At 35.0% G+C, this 16,710-nt stretch overlaps 4 protein-coding genes across 4 annotated transcripts; all 4 read left to right on the forward strand.

The window, feature by feature from the left end:
- Window positions 1-1,321: 1,321 nt before the first annotated feature.
- Window positions 1,322-3,337, forward strand: LOC110685003 (putative F-box protein At1g23770). The gene has a single exon (XM_021861457.1). The coding sequence runs from the start codon at window positions 1,442-1,444 to the stop codon at window positions 3,059-3,061; it is 1,620 nt and encodes a 539-aa protein (XP_021717149.1). The 5' UTR covers window positions 1,322-1,441; the 3' UTR covers window positions 3,062-3,337.
- Window positions 3,338-5,609: 2,272 nt separating this feature from the next.
- LOC110685004 (protein SHORT HYPOCOTYL IN WHITE LIGHT 1-like) lies at window positions 5,610-8,597 on the forward strand. The gene is made up of 4 exons (XM_021861458.1): window positions 5,610-5,905; window positions 6,014-6,229; window positions 6,523-6,588; window positions 7,875-8,597. Exons 1-4 carry the CDS (start codon window positions 5,732-5,734, stop codon window positions 8,031-8,033), a joined length of 615 nt encoding a protein of 204 aa, XP_021717150.1. The 5' UTR covers window positions 5,610-5,731; the 3' UTR covers window positions 8,034-8,597.
- A 1,650-nt stretch (window positions 8,598-10,247) lies between these two features.
- LOC110685093 (amino acid permease 6-like) lies at window positions 10,248-13,235 on the forward strand (the record flags this gene model as incomplete). The annotated part of the gene is made up of 6 exons (XM_021861558.1): window positions 10,248-10,482; window positions 11,532-11,625; window positions 11,720-11,934; window positions 12,100-12,242; window positions 12,369-12,596; window positions 12,675-13,235. Coding segments are annotated over 6 exons (1,341 nt in total), but the record flags the coding sequence as incomplete, so codon positions are not given.
- Window positions 13,236-14,541: 1,306 nt separating this feature from the next.
- Window positions 14,542-16,354, forward strand: LOC110685005 (60S ribosomal protein L8-1). The gene is made up of 2 exons (XM_021861459.1): window positions 14,542-15,058; window positions 15,832-16,354. The coding sequence occupies exons 1-2, from the start codon at window positions 14,619-14,621 to the stop codon at window positions 16,172-16,174; spliced, it is 783 nt and encodes a 260-aa protein (XP_021717151.1). The 5' UTR covers window positions 14,542-14,618; the 3' UTR covers window positions 16,175-16,354.
- The last annotated feature ends 356 nt before the right edge of the window (window positions 16,355-16,710 follow it).

The raw sequence follows: 16,710 nt of genomic DNA on the forward strand, positions 1-16,710 counted from the left end.
TTCTTATCGGGTTTAGGTCGGGTTAATAACAGGTTGGGTTACATTTGGATCGGGTGAACAATAGGTCGGGTTTAATTCGGGTTTTCACGGGTTAAGACGGGCTAGGGTAATTCTCAGGTTCGAGTCGGGTTCGGTTCAAGTCAATAATTTGCGGGTTATTATCAGGTCGAGTCATTCTCGGGTTTGAGTCGGGTTCGGTTCAAGTCAATAATTTGCGGGTTATAATCAGGTCGGGTCATTTTCAAGTCGGGTCATTCTCGAGTTCAAGTCGGGTTTGGTTCAAGTCAATAATTTGCGAGTTATAATCAAGTTGGTTCATTTTCAAGTCGGGTTATGTTCAAGTCAATAATTTGCAGGTTACAATCAGGTCTGGTCATTTCCAAGTGAGGTCATATTCAAGTTCAACTAACTATAAATAGATAATTATCATTTTTATCAAGCTAATTATTTCCTTTGACTATAATATATATGGCAATATACTAGGGAACTATAGTCTATAATTTAGAAAGATAATTATCTCCTTTGACCATACAACAAATATATATTATATTTAACTCTTAAATTTGAGGATGATGCTCCTTTCTTTTGCTGGCATGGACTAACTTGGTCTCCCTAGACAAAATGATTTGATCAACAATAATAAGGTGGTCTAAATTGCATTTAAGGTGATTTGAAATCGGGCCAGGAACAATTTGGGTTGAATTTAGGTCAGGTCAATAACAAGTCGTGTTGATTTCGTGTCGGGTTAGTAACAAATTGGGTTGAATTTTTGGGTCTGTTTAGTAATAGGTCTGGTAAAATTCGGGTCGAGTCAATAACAAGTCGGGTTGAATTTGGGTCAGATTAATAACAAGTCGGGTTTAATTTGGGTCAGGTTAATAACAAGTCGGGTTGATTTCGGGTAGGGTTTGTAACAGGTTGAGTTAAATTCGGGTCGGGTTAGGAACGAATCGGGTTGAATTCAGGTCAGGTTAGTAACAAGTCGTGTTAAATTCAGGTTTTGACGGGTTAAACGGGGTTGGGTCAATTCGGTTCAAGTCGGGTTCGGTTTAGGTCAATAATTTACGGGTTACATTCGGGTCGGGTCATCTACATGTTAGTTCATTTTTGGGTTCGGGTGTCACATACTCGGGTCAACTAGAGTCTAGTGTTGGTTTCAGGTTGGGTTAGGGTCACCATTTTTCTGGGTTCAAATGGGTCGGTTAATAATCGAGTTTGAGTCGGTATTTCAGGTCGTGTCAACTTTTGACTGCGGTACAAAAGCTTCAAAGCAATGCAGGTAGGAATTTAATTTATATTTAAGCAATTTTTACGGAAATAGTCCATTTATGGATAAGAAAGAATGAAACCGACTTTTGAGTTTTGATTCTTGCCTGCGAATGCGCTCTCATATCTCCCAAAGCAAATCCTGATCAATCTACTGTATTTCTCAAAGCCAACCATGAAACTAAGGCTAAGATCATTAGAATCCAAAGAAACTCATAAGATTGAAGTTCCCAATACTTTTAATCTTCAACAACTCAAAGAATTCATCTTCCTCCAACTTTTCCCTTCTTCATCCTCTGCTCTGCAACACCAGAATCTGCTCTTATCCCTCAACAGGAAGGAAGAGCTTTGCGGATCTTCTCCAGAAGATTCTATTCAGTCTCTCGGCGTTACTTCAGGTGATCTTATCTATTATTCTACAAATTCTTTTGCATTTTCATCTCAAATCCCTAATTTATCAGGAAATTTCCGGGAAACTAGGGCTAATAATGAATTGGTGAATACCCAGAAAGTAGATTCTGGTAAATTGGATGAATTGAACATTCCTAATGTTGAATTTAGGGTTTTGAATGATGCCCAAATGGAAGGAACCTCGAATTTGAGTAACCCTAATGATACTGGAAATTTAGAAAATACCCAGATGATTGAATCCTCTAAGGTTGATGAACTAATCGGTTCGAGCGCTCGAACTCGAGAAATTGTGGATGCCCAGTTGGAAGGTTCATCAAATTTGAATGATCCTAATGTGGAAAAATCAATTGACTTAGTTGAGGTGGTTGATGAAATGGTGGTTGATGATGAGTCTGAATCAGATGGAAATTATAGGTTTTCTGTCCCAAGTTTTTTGAAGAAAGTATATGTGAAGGAGGTGGGAGATGCTGCTGCTAATGGTGATCATAAGCTATTGGTGATTGCTGTTCATGCTGTTCTATTGGAGTCTGGATTTGTGGCATATGACATGGTTTCGCACAGGAAAGTTGAGGGATTTCATCTGGCTGATGCTTGCCCGTCTTTAGCTTTTGGTATGACTTTGCATTATACCCTCCCTGAGGTTTCAACGTCCGAGGTTGTCGAGACTGTTGCTTTGAAATTCCAAAGTATGGGAAAGTTTGTGAATATATATGGTTCTTTGCCAAAGAAAGGATTTGGGATCCATCGAGTATGCTTGGATGAACCTCGGTTTCTCCCAGCTCTGAGTGATATCTGGGAAGGGGGTGATTATAGTCGTTCTCATGATGAGATGGATAACTCCAGGAAGTTATTTCCATACCAAGAGATTTTCGAGTTCTGGAAGATTGTCAAGGATGGCCTTTCGTATCCTCTTCTAATCGACCTTTGTGAACGAGCGGGTGTAGTTCCTCCACCTTGCTTCATGCGCCTTCCCACGGAGCTTAAACTTAAGATCCTGGAGTGCCTTCCTCCAGTAGATGTTGCCAGAGCGGAGTGTGTGTGTTCAGAATTGCGATTTGTTGCTTCAAACAATGATCTGTGGAAACTGAAGTATGAAGAAGAGTTTGGAAACACTGCATTATCACTAAGGGAATGTCCATGGAAGGCAAAGTTTTCTTCTGTTTGGGAGCTTAGGAAAAGGAGAAAGAAAATTTGTAGACCATTGCAGTTCCGAGAGCCTCCCCATTTTAGGCCTTTATTTCCAGGTCAAAGGGATCCAAATCCCCTCGGCTCTCCTTTCATTATTGGTGGAGATTATGATCGTCTGCCAACTTTTGGTCTACCTCAACTTCCAGGACGCAGGACATTCAGGCGGAATTGTGACCTGGGAGGGTTTGGTCTTTAAGCAGGATTGGAGCTGAATTGATATGGAATTTGAGTCATTTACTGGTGGCTTACTATAAGTTCGTTAGTTTGCATAGGGTACTCCTAGTTTTCATGATGTTTTTATAGTAGTGTGAAAATTTTATGGTTTAAGGTTTAACTTTCCGTTTCCTGTCGTCCTGTCGTGCTCAGATTTGTATTTTTCTGTGAGTAAATAAAATCGGCAGGGTAGGTTTTGTTCTTAAGCTGTTGAATACTTCGTATTATTTACTGTAAACTAGTAGCTAAATTTATCATATTTGAAGTCCAAAATCATAGACACGGAGAGTATCAAGCGCGATCATATCCTTCACAGACTCACACTAGACTCGAAGTGTGTTGTACTGTTTTAAGAGATTATTTATAACAAATTGAAATTCTTACACTTCAACAATAAGAATGCTGTGATAGTATTATACAGGTCGTCTGTCAGGTTTAGAACTTACAGTGGATATGAAGCAGCTATCAGATTCAGGCTGGTTTGTAGGTTCATATCTATCACATGTATTGAAGAATATCTCATCTATCGGTCCAAGAAGATCGATGCCAGGCTTTAGCTCAGCCTCTGGGTTATCAGTCTCCGCTTAAGTTGTAACAATAGCAATGTGTTTCCCATTAGCAGCAACATTATGAGTGTAGGAGCAGCAGAATACCTACATGATAAAATTACCAGTTAATATTAGAATGGTCATATACATATCTACACAAGACAATTAGGCAGTCATAGCACACAACAAACAGCCCATGTCACATTAGTCACTCAAAAACAGAATGCATATCGAAAGTACATGTCTCATCAAATGTCCCTTAGATCAGAATTTTTGCACCTAATCTTGATTAAGAAAATTGACATGAAGGCATCAATATGTTTAAGTTTGAGAGCTTGCCTTATCAGGTTACACTTACACCCAAAAACAGAATGCATATCAAAACAACTTTCTTGCATTTAGCAGTTTCTCCTTCAGAGGATACTCCAATTGCTTTCCTACTCCCATCAAAAACTACTTGTCATCCAAAAGCAAATCATACTTACTATACTGTATATTATCTTTCTTGCAGACTAGATACATAGAAATTTTCCGCAAAATGATGTTACTTAAAGAACAAACATAGTTGCACAATATATGCCGAGCAATCATTACCCTGAAGTACTGATTTATTCAGAAATTTTGAACAAGATAAACTATTCAGTTCTTTTGTTTAAAGACCTTTTTCAACCTGGAATTATTCTTAAATGATTCATGTAATGAATCGTGGTGTTTACAGCCTAATATTCACGCACTTAGCCGGAAAGACCTAAGCATGGAAGGCACTATCCCCTGAAGTACTGCAGGCAGCCTTCAACGTGAGCCCAGAGATAGAGAATCAGTTCAGATCAAAGAGGACTTCAGATGCCATCTTTTTCCCTCCGTCTAACTGAGCAGATCAAATCACCGATATCTTCATTGCTTCGAGTTAGTATGACCTCAGATCTTTCTCCTCTAGCATCATCTTACTGTACTAACAAATGTTTCAATTCTGTCGTCTTAGCCTTTGTTTATGCCATTAGTGTAATGACTTCTTTCTATGAAGAAAATTTTGAAATTTGTAATAGAGGATGGCTTTTGTTGCCATCAGAACAGGCTAGTATGTAAAACACTAGCTTTAAAACTGATGCATGATGCTATGAATGATTCATGAGATAATAAATCTTATTATAATAAATTTGAATATGGAGTATCTCCTTATTAAAGGTGTTCCATTTTCTTCCTAACTATATAAACGGTTAGGAGAATACAATCAGCTTTGATAAGTTTGGGAGAAGGGTTGAATTTTGCTTGATAGTTGCTTCCTGACCTGTATGGCTGTATACATATTCGTGTCCGGGGTGTGTCCTGTAAAAAAAACCTCAACATTTGTTATCTGAATGTCAAGATAATAACCATTGTATATCTTGGAATGTTCAACGAAGTATAATTTATTGTCTTGTTTTTTAAATAAACATTGTATATAAATAGCTATGTCTGCATAATTATTCACTAAGTGCCCCTCCAAGCTTTGGACAGCATAGGTGTGTCAAGTGAGGGAATTATATAAAGTATGAAGTGTCAAATTATCAAGGTAATTAAAAAAAAAAACTTAGTTATCTGAGGCAATTCTCCAAGATCCTCCTTGAAATCGAGCCAAAGACTTTATATAACTTTCGAAACAAAAGTCCAATATGATTAGCAGCCAAGTCACTTTAGTCGCTCAAAGTCAAAAACATTACAATTAAGTATCTGAACACATAGAGTGAGGGATAACTCAAGTGGTTAGAACTTTCCTAACTTGCTTAGTTACTTTATCATGTTATTTCTTTTGTAGTCCAAGCTTGGTCCTTGGCCTAGCACGCATATTGTGTATGCGGAATGCTCATCTCGTAACCCGCTGAGCTTTTATCGTATTGTGTCAAAGGCAAGCCCGGTCCAGTGTCATCTTTAGTCTATGCACCAAGAAAAAGTCTCAAATTTCCTCTAAACAAATCCACCCACTTGCACCAAGAAAAAGTCTCAAATTTCTTCTAAACAAATCCACCCACTTGTTATTCCATACACTTGTAAAGTACACTACGAAGTTATTCTTATGTAATGAAGGAGCTAATCAAGGAACCTAAAGCAAGAGAGTAAGTTCATCAATGGCGGCATCCTCCATTTCTCTCTCCTCCATTTCATTCTTCCGATTACCTTATTATCATCATCATCATCATCTTCTTCAACATCAACATCATCCTTTTCTCTCTTCTCCTCATCAAATCCATCTTCTCCGAACTTTCCCCACTCTTCAAGCTTCTCGCCGAAGTTCTTCTCAGGTTCTTTTCTCTCAATTTCTGATCAATTTTATCTTTGATTAAGGATTAATATATCCTCAATTAACATATGATTTCATGAATTTTGATTAATATATTGCGAATTTGCAGAACGATGATTTGATAAATAATAGCCGAAAATGGAGCCGATTCGATTTTGATGGATACGAGGAAGAAGACGACGATGAAGATGATGAAGAAGACGAAGAAGAAGATCGAAGCTTAGATTTATTGATTAGGTTTGTTGAAAATATCTTCAGAAAAGTCTCTAAACGAGCTCGTAAAGCTGTTCGATCAGTTCTTCCTGTTGCTATCTCCACCAAATTGGTGCGTTTTTCTTGTTGATTTCTCCTTTGAAGCTTAATTCTTACAGTAGCAATAGATTGATCAAAAAATTATAGTTGCTTCAAATATTCCTGAATTTTACACTTGATTTTTGTTGGTACGATTTTCTCAATTGATGAATACTTACATTGGTATGATATTAACAATTGTGATTATTTGTTGGTGTTTTTGGCTTAGATAGAATGATTATATATGTTTTTGCATTGATTAATGATCATAATTTAGGTTATTCAGGGGTTTCTGTTGTTCTAAGTGTTACTGTTGTTGTTTGATAGGTTGGTTTTGCTGTCAATGGACTGATAATTCTATCATTTTTGTGGGTGTTGAAGGCTTTTCTTGAGGTAATGGATCAATTGCACAAATTAGATATGCATTATATGAAGTACGACATATATTGTTTGTCTTATCATTGCTGTTGTAGTCTATGGTGGCTGTTGATATATCTCTAACTTGTGAACCGGGTTGATAGACAGGATAATTGTTCGATGAATTGTTTTATACCATTATGCTGATACCAGAATCTTGTATACAATTCTTAATTGCATGATTAATTATTAGATATGTAATGTGCTAGTTGTAATAAAATGGATTGATTAGTTATGTTTAAACTAGATATTACAAACGAGGGAAGTGTTAGTCTGTTAGATGATCTCTTAACTGCAATACTTGCAATAATTGCGATTAAAAAACAACGAATTGCTTCAGGCATCTATGTGGAATTACATAAAAGCTGTCAACTTGTGTTTTAAATGGGAGGTGATATTGCAGGCTGTTTCATCAGATGAATAATCTGAACAGATGCTCCTGATACCATACTAGTAAAAACTTGGAACTAATTAGAACCCTAACATCCATAATTTGACTAAAATTAGAAAGGTCATTTGGTCTTGTGAAAGGTCCTTCTTGTGGCTAGTGATGTACTGTTGTGCTTTCCCTGAACTTCGGTTTTTTCACATCCAAATTGGACTAGTAATCTAGTATAGGTGCAAGTGTTTACTATTCCCCCTATCTATTCAATTGTGGCTGTTATGGTCAAGTGCATGTGATGAGTCCTATGTTGATCTATTAGAAAAATCGTGAAATTAATTTTACAATTAGAAAAGCTCTTATTGTATACTGTATAGACTCATAAGGCTAAGCTAGAAGCCTGGAACACTTTTAATATGTCAATTATGTAAAAATTACTTGGTACAGTTTACATAAGATCACTTGTTCATTTTATACACCTCTCCTTGTTTGAGTTGTTTCCTCCATAGACCAAACGGAGTTAAATTGAGGCTTTCATTTGGAATTATGTCACATTTTTGTATGCATGTTCTACCCGAGACATGAATCCACCATCTTTGTGCATATTTTGATCCAACTGCGGTGTTGTAAGAATTCTAAGCTTGATAACTAGACTATTCTGTCACCAATGGTGGGCTTAGTAAAGAAAATCGAGATTTGTTTGAATTGAATTTGTTGTGCTTTATACATGATATGCTGTTGAGGCTTGGTCTCATCAGTCTCATGGGTGCATGTATTGCTTTATTTTTGGAAGATGCTGCCTTATTTTTCTGCTTTCATGTTGATTATACAGGTCTTATTGTTACCTCATCTGATTCGTTTGCCTCACTTCAAAATGCAGGTCATTTGTACTCTTGGAAGTGCAGTGTTTGTGAGTATTTTACTTATCCGTGGGGTATGGTCTTGTGTGTTATATTTACAAGAGGGTCGCAGCCGTCATTTAAACGGATTTGATGATGATGATCAACCTTCATGGACTAGAGCCCAGCCTGTAACTTAAGTGCTCTGCAGCCTCCTTTCTAATCATTTTAAAGTCTCAGTCTGGCATTTAAACATGCTTCTGACCTTTGGAAAATAAAGAATCTACGCGATTGGCTATCAAAAATAATAGTCTTTGTCAAGATCCAGGTTTGGCTGTATGCACGAGACCATCTGATCATGCAGCCTGCAGGTGCGTGAATGAACGTCTATCTCAATCAAGTACTACGATACGAATATACTATTATGCAAAAGAGGATGGGCTTGGCCAGTTTTTTATTAGAGTTTGAAGCCCCTGTTTGCATAATTGCATTCTTAACATCTTAAGTCGTTGCTCTGACTTATAAGTTTAATGATCAGTTTTTGCTGTTTGCTAAAATGATCAACCAACAATGTAAATTCCAACTTCTTATGTAAGCCTAGAGTTCGTGGCAAAGATCATAATGCTACTTTGTAAAACTAATGTCTTCCATATTGGGAGTAAAATAGACTATGATGGTGCCAAAGACCGAAACCATAGATTGATAGATGTAACAATAACATATATATACCAAGTACTTCCTATTTTATGACCAGGTTTTATAAAGCAATAATCTTCAAACTTTACGATTTTATCAAGCAATAATCTTCAAAACTTTTCGACTTAAATCTACACTTGAGTTGTTTTATCTTATTTAAATAATTGAGTTTGTTTAAATTATTTTAAATATGTAAAATTCTGGTACATAAAAGAGATTGTCAAAGGAATGTTTAGATTTATAATGCGCATGTTTTTACACCTTAGTTATCTTTGACGGTCTTTCACGTGTTCACTTGTGACCTTGTGTGGTTACACGGTTTTTACAACTTATTTGTATACTTTATTCCTAAGTATTAGCTAAAAATATGGTGAATGAGTGGACACTAGTCCTACTACACATCAATATTATCCTAATTAAGTAATTATACATAATTTATAAAATAAAATAAAATTATGCAGTATTATTCCGCAATTAGATTCGGAGTAGTTCTCCCCCCCTTCAAAAAAAAAAAAAAAAAAAAAGATTCCGAGTAAAACGAAATATTCTCTTGATTCACATCCATGTAACTGATGATTCCTTGGTTGTTGCAATTCATCACCATGGTCAAATGCATGAATTAGATAAATTAACAAAATTTGTCAACAATTCAAATATTTTCACATACGTAGTATATTGTTGTGATTACAGACTTATTTTCTAATAATGCATTTAGAAGCTTAACAAAAAATTAAGTAATTCATGAATTCAAGATGGACTTTTGGACTTTAGGTTACCATATTATTTTCGGTTTGATCATGACCGGATGTTTTTACAGTAGTCGTTTGAAAAATGACTACCATATTATTTTAATGATATACAAATATGATTGGTTTATTTTTTCACGTTATAAAATAGTCACACTTAGTCTTATTATGTCTACAATGCAAATATATTTTTTGAATATTTTAATCCAACATAAAATAAATATTTTTCGAGAAACTATAAAATAAGAATAAAAATTACATAAATAAAACTAAAAATTTGATCAATCAAAAAATTGTTGATAATACTATTTTATACCTAAAATAAAGTAATATAATTAATTACTTGGAAAAAATATGTTAATTATGAACTATATAATCATGAAAACATTATGGTAGCCATAATTCAAATGACTACTATAAAATTTTCATTAGATGACCACATAATTGCAATTTGTCTACCTTTCACTCAACTTTCCTTTATAAATTCACTTATTAGGTATTCCTCTTTATAAATATATATTCATATTTTCATTTTATGGTAAAAGATAAAGTCCAGGTAACCTATGATTTTTTTTCCCAAAAATAAATTTATGGTCTTATATAAAAAGAAAGGAATAACGGGCCAAAAATCCCAAAATTATATATATAGCTGCATTAGATCTACTAATTCCTGATAATTCTCATCTCAATTCTCAAGCACACTCTCAAAAACACACAAAACCTTTGTTGGCCTAGTTTCACTCCTCTCCTTGCAATACCAAACCAATATGAACGTAAGTTCGCCTTTAGAATCCGGTAGGCTTTATGCAACGGATGTCGACGACGACGGCTGTGCCAAAAGAACAGGTTTATCTCTTCTAATCGTCCAACTATTAAATCCAAATTTGTCACATTGTTACAATCTATTTCCCATATCAAATTACAAAATATATGTTCGACTGTTACTAACTTTTTTATTTTTGTGTGTGGTGTAACGAAGGTACATGGCTTACTGCAAGTGCACATATCATAACAGCCGTGATTGGATGCGGCGTGCTATCATTAGCATGGGCCGTGGCCCAAATGGGTTGGATCTCTGGGCCCGTTGTTCTTCTCGTGTTTTCCCTTGTTACGTGGTTTGCATCTGCGTTGCAGGCTGATTGTTACAGAAATCCTACTACCGGCAAGAGACATTACACTTACAGAGAGGCTGTAAGGTCTATTCTAGGTATAAATTTTTATTTTAATAATTTAGTTGTATAATTATTATTCGCCGATTTTTTTTTTTTTTTTTTTTTGATTAAGTATATTTAATGTAGGATGTGTATCTTGTTCTCGCATTTGTAATATGGATCTTTTTGTGTTCGGAATTTTTTTTGTTTTTTTTTTTATTGAAATATAATGGGATTATTATATTAGGGTTTAACTGGATTCTGGTTAATAGCCTTTATCATCCCTTTACAATGTTCATGAAAAAGATAAGTATTTGTTTTTTGTATGGAAAAGATTTAGGTGGTGTTTGTTTAGAATTTTGGCTAGGTATGATATTATCATTTTTGTAAATGATATGTGAATTATCATAAAAATGGTTAACATTATTTTTATTGTTGAATCTTGGGAATATATGAAAATAAACATTTAATTGAAATAATTTCCTCAATAATTCATTGAAATATTTTAATTTTAAAAAATAATTATAATTTTAAGATTGATCTCTAATTGAACTTATGGTGAGGTGGGTAATATATATTGATATAAAATGGTGATTTCCTTTTTAAAATGGAGGGCAAAGGATTAAGTGCCATTAACTAAAAATAATGTAAACATTGTTTCTTTGACAAGGTTGAAAATTATAATTATTCAGTTAAATAATATTTGTTTTCATGAATTCCCAAGATTTGACAAAATTAATAGTGTTTAGATTGAGCTCTTTAATTCTTTACTTGAGTTTGGATGTAGATATTTTGATTCTCTTAAGGAGTAGGAAATATGCCAAAGGGTGAGGGTTAACAAATTAAGCAAAGAGACTACAAGATGTTAACTTAATTATTATGTAATTTAACACCGAATATAATGTGATCATACATATAATACACCCTTGAGGCCTTGATCAGGATCGTTTGATTTAGAATATCGTACACATTAATCTATGTTGAAATACTCGTAAATTAAATTCATACTCCATTTGAGACTTCGAGTTAAGGTATATGTATATTGTATGAATAATGTATGATATTGGGTGATACTAATGCATCTTACTTTGACATGTATGAATAGGTGGAAGAAAATTCAAGTTATGTGGCCTTGCTCAATATTCCAATTTTGTTGGAGTATCAATAGGTTATACAATTACCGCATCTATAAGCATGGCGTAAGGAATTTTATATTGATTAATTTGCTAAATTAAATTTTGATTAAGATGTATTGTATAATATAATGTTTGTTTTAATTACTGTAATTTTCAGGGCTGTGAAACGAGCTATATGTTTCCATAGGATGGGGCATCAAGCAGGATGTCACACACATAATAATCAATTTCTCCTTATATTTGGAATTCTACAACTATTGATGAGCCAACTTCCCAATTTTCACAAGCTTTCATGGCTCTCTATTGTCGCGGCTGCCATGTCGTTTGGTTATTCTTTCATAGGAATTGGTCTTGCCATAGCCAAAGTTGCAGGTAACTGTAACTTGTAATCACAACTTCTCATTATATTGATGTGCTATTTTTATTAAGCGTGACCGTGTGATTCTTCCTTAACACGAATGTATCTCTTAGAATGCAGGATAAATTTACTTGTATTGTTAAATTAATAACAGAAGTTGTTTGTACATATTGTTGTAGGTGGTAGCAATGCAAGAACATCATTAACAGGAGTAGAAATCGGAGTAGATGTTACCGCGGCACAGAAGGTTTGGAATATATGCACAGCATTGGGAAACATGGCCTTTGCTTATGCTTTCTCTATGGTTCTCATCGAAATACAGGTAAGTTATAATCCATGTTTAAAATTCTATTTTTAGTTCATTAGTCCCAAAACAATTACGAGTAGTCGGACTCATCAATGTCAAATTATCTGATCTTGTTTAACTAATGTGTGATTTATGTGACAGGACACACTAAAGCCAAACCCTCCAGAGAATGTAGTTATGAAGAAATCAATATCAGTTGGAATTTTGATCACCACATTTTTTTACATGTTGTGTGGAGTTATGGGTTATGCTGCATTTGGGAATGATGCACCTGGAAATTTCTTAACTGGATTCGGTTTCTTCGAACCTTATTGGCTCGTTGCCCTTGCCAATGTCTTCATTGCCGTCCATCTTGTTGGAGCTTACCAGGTAATTAATTTATTTTTTGCATGAGTTTGTATTCAATAAGGTGAACTTAACAAGTCCTAATATATATATGTTGAACAGGTATTCGTGCAACCCCTATTTGACTTTGTAGAGACACAATGCTCCACAAAATGGCCTGAAAGTAAGTTCGTGAATGCGGAATACCCCGTGAAGCTACCTCTATATGGTCCATACACATTTAACTTGCTAAGGTTTTTCTGGAGAACAACATATGTCATACTAGTGACAATAGTAGCAATGATCTTCCCCTTCTTCAATGATATTGTTGGCTTAATCGGGGCGCTTTCGTTTTGGCCTCTCACAATATATTTCCCTATAGAAATGTACATTGCACAAGGCAATGTTCGCAAGTATTCTTGGTGGTGGATTTCGTTACAAGTCTTGAAATATTGTTGCTTGATTGTTTCCCTGGTGGCTGTGGTTTCTTCGATTCGAGGTCTTGTTGTTGGTGTTCAAAATTTGAAGCCATTTCAATCTGTTTCTTGATCGATGTACATCTATTTGGTTACAAGTTAGATTATTATGTATGCCAACAACGTTGGGGGTTAATTTACTCCTTAATTTTTATTGTGCCACACAATATTCATTAATGGAATACTAGCTTAACATTTCATCTTGAAATTGTGCATTCAACTTTTTTACATTATTTGATGTTTGTCTCCTTTAATTATCTTTACATTATTAATTTATTATAGTAACCTAGCTTTAATTATCTTTAGCTAGAGGCTATTATATTCATTACATTAAACAAAAAAACTTTAGAAGATCAAAAAGTTTGAGACATCAGTAGTGAAAATGGGCCATAATACCAAGTAGAATGGCCTACGAGATGCTTAGTGTTCCAAACTAGCTAATAATAATATATTAATATTGATTTTATTAAATTGTAAACAAACTGTAAGAACTTCACAAACTATATACCCAAATGATAACATCAGGATATACTTTTAGTTAATTGTAATTATCATGTAACAAAATGATGTAATTTGCCTTATGCAATGCTAACAAAACGGTAGATGATAAGATTCATAACTAACCCCTTAACTATTCTTGATGGAAAGATATAGGTGTTCCGTGTTTAACTAAACTACTCTGTATTTCAATTTAACTTGCTCCGTTAATTATTCTTGATTTCACCCTTAAATTTACCCCTAAATAGATTTGATTTATTATTTTTCTATACTAAGGTAAAGAGAACATCACAACATGAAAAACTTAGCTTTTAATTACTATAACAACGAGTCAACGACTCATACTTTCTTCGGTGAAATTAGGACCCAACATAATTACTGAGCGATATTTAATAATTTTGTGGTAGCTATATATATAAATTGATTTGACTATCTAGTTTGATTAGCATGATGTATATGGCTAGTTGTATAAAAAATGTTTGGCAAATATTATTTAGTGGTTAATTCATAGTTGTTTAAGTATATTATGTAAAAACAAAAAAAAAAAAAACAAAAAAAACAAAAAGAAATTGTTCAGTAGCTAATTTAGTATAAAAGAAATTTTTGAACCCATATAAGGTTTTAATAAGTTACGGAGTACGATCAAACACCTAAATTAATTTTTTCATAATAGTCAAACCTATGATAGGCTACCTTTTTTTTTTTGTTGTCGTTCTACCCGATTTTCCTTTTGAGCTAATCTGGATTCGGGGATCAGTTCTAGATGGTCATGTTCCAGTCCCCTCCCGATCGTTGTTGCGCGGGATCAAACAAACTATGATAGGCTACTTTAATGTAAAATCAATATTGATTCTAATAAAACACCCAATTAAAAAAAAAAAAAACCGATAGTATTAAAACTCCAAACAAACATTAAGAAACCCATTAATAATCCAGTCCACAAAAACAAGCCCAAAAAAAAAGCTAGGGCAAAAACCACAAACCCTAACCCATCACCCCCCACATAAAACCCTAACTCCCCCTTCTTTCCCCCATTTCATTCCCACAGCATTCATCCTCCCTCACATTTTCTCTCTCTCCCCTTTCCGCCGCCATGGGAAGAGTCATTCGAGCTCAACGTAAGGGAGCAGGCTCCGTCTTCAAGGCCCACACCCACCACCGCAAGGGTCCCGCCAAGTTCCGAACCCTCGACTTCGGCGAGCGCAATGGCTACCTCAAGGGTGTTATCACCGAGGTCATCCACGACCCTGGTCGTGGTGCACCCCTTGCTCGCGTCACTTTCCGACACCCTTTCAGGTACAAGCACCAGAAAGAGCTCTTCGTTGCTGCTGAGGGTATGTACACCGGTCAATTCATCTATTGTGGGAAGAAGGCTAATCTTATGGTTGGCAATGTTCTTCCTTTGAGATCTATTCCTGAAGGAGCTGTTGTTTGTAATGTTGAACATCATGTTGGTGATCGTGGTGTTCTTGCTCGTGCTTCTGGGGATTATGCTATTGTTATCTCTCACAACCCTGATAATGATACTTCTAGGTATATTTCTCTTTCTTCTCTCAGATTTTTTATTTCATTTTGTTTTCTGGGTTTTTGATTTTTGTTCTATGTTTTTCTGTGTTGGAATTGAAAGGTGGGATCTTGTTGTATGATTTGTTTGTGTTTTGGTTTATTGTTTTTTATTTTAGATTATATTTATGGTGATTTTTGATTGGGGTTTTTGTTTTAGGATTGAAAAATTGGATCTTTTTGTAAGTTTTGGTTTATTATTATGGAGTTTAATTGATATTTATGTTAATGACAGTGTTTTGTTGGGTTTTGATTATGTTGATACTTGTTTTACGATTGATTAATGTGGCTGTTTTTGAAATGACTAATTGGGTTGAGCTTAGAAGTATGTATTGATGATTTGCAGACGATTGTTCAATAAGTTAGTTCAATGAAATGTTGATGTTGCGAAGGTTTTAGGTTATAGGTTGATATAAGTATAAAACTCTTGTTGGAGTTACTAATCTCTTTAAATTCCAGCCTTCAAATCATGTTCCCAAGGCAGAGTATTTCATAATTATGCCATTTGATTTTGTTTGTATTTTGTATCATTGTGTAGCATGATATGTTGTGATGTGGATTAAGGAAATGCAAGTAAGCTTTTAGCATGATCTGTGGTAATTGAGGTATTGAATTTTGTTTTAGTGATCTTTGAGTGTGGTTGTAAACTTGTAATAGCGTCAACTGGAGCTGCCAATGATCTTATCAACTCTATTTATAAATTCTGATCGGACCTATTTAACGAAATCTATTCTCTGTTGTAGGATCAAGCTCCCATCTGGTTCCAAGAAGATTGTCCCAAGTGGTTGCCGTGCTATGATTGGTCAGGTTGCTGGTGGAGGTCGTACTGAGAAGCCTCTTCTCAAGGCCGGAAATGCATACCACAAGTACAGAGTGAAGAGGAACTGCTGGCCTAAGGTTCGTGGTGTTGCTATGAATCCAGTTGAGCATCCCCACGGAGGAGGTAACCACCAGCATATTGGTCATGCCAGTACTGTTCGTAGAGATGCACCACCAGGGCAGAAGGTTGGTCTTATTGCCGCCAGGAGGACTGGTCGTCTTCGTGGTCAAGCTGCCGCAAATCTTTCCAAGAGTGACAAGGCTTAATTTACTTAGGCATTTTATTGTCGTTTTTGATGTCGTTTTGTTTATTTAAAGTTTTAAGTACCTATTTTAAAGATTGCAGTGCTAAGAATATACTGAGTTTTGTTTGCAATATTAGGAATGGTTTTTGTCATGGTGACATTGAATCAATTTCACTGAGCTAGTTCTTTTTTAGCTTTAATCTGTTGAATCCGCCTTAGCTTAGTTGATTATTTGTATGAATTGCCTTGATGATAGCCTAAGTTATACATCTTGAAGCTACCATGCGAATGATTATAAGGAGTAATGCTGGCTCATATCGTGTAGTTATAAAATTTATTAATTATTAAAGGCTATGCTTTTAGGTAAGCTGAATGATCTAGTTTAGAGACACTGTCAGTCAAGATTAAGCCACCGGCTTTTGTATAATGTTTCACAAGTCCTTTTATTAAGATTAAAGTGGCTACGACGATGGTTAACAGAGTAGCTCAAACCTGGATGCCTAGTCTGAATTATCTCTGATCTTAAAAAACCTCCATATTTAACTTGTAATGAATGCC

Source organism: Chenopodium quinoa, unplaced genomic scaffold (genome assembly GCF_001683475.1).
Source record: "Chenopodium quinoa cultivar QQ74 unplaced genomic scaffold, ASM168347v1, whole genome shotgun sequence".
In the NCBI taxonomy this organism is placed as follows: domain Eukaryota; kingdom Viridiplantae; phylum Streptophyta; class Magnoliopsida; order Caryophyllales; family Amaranthaceae; genus Chenopodium; species Chenopodium quinoa.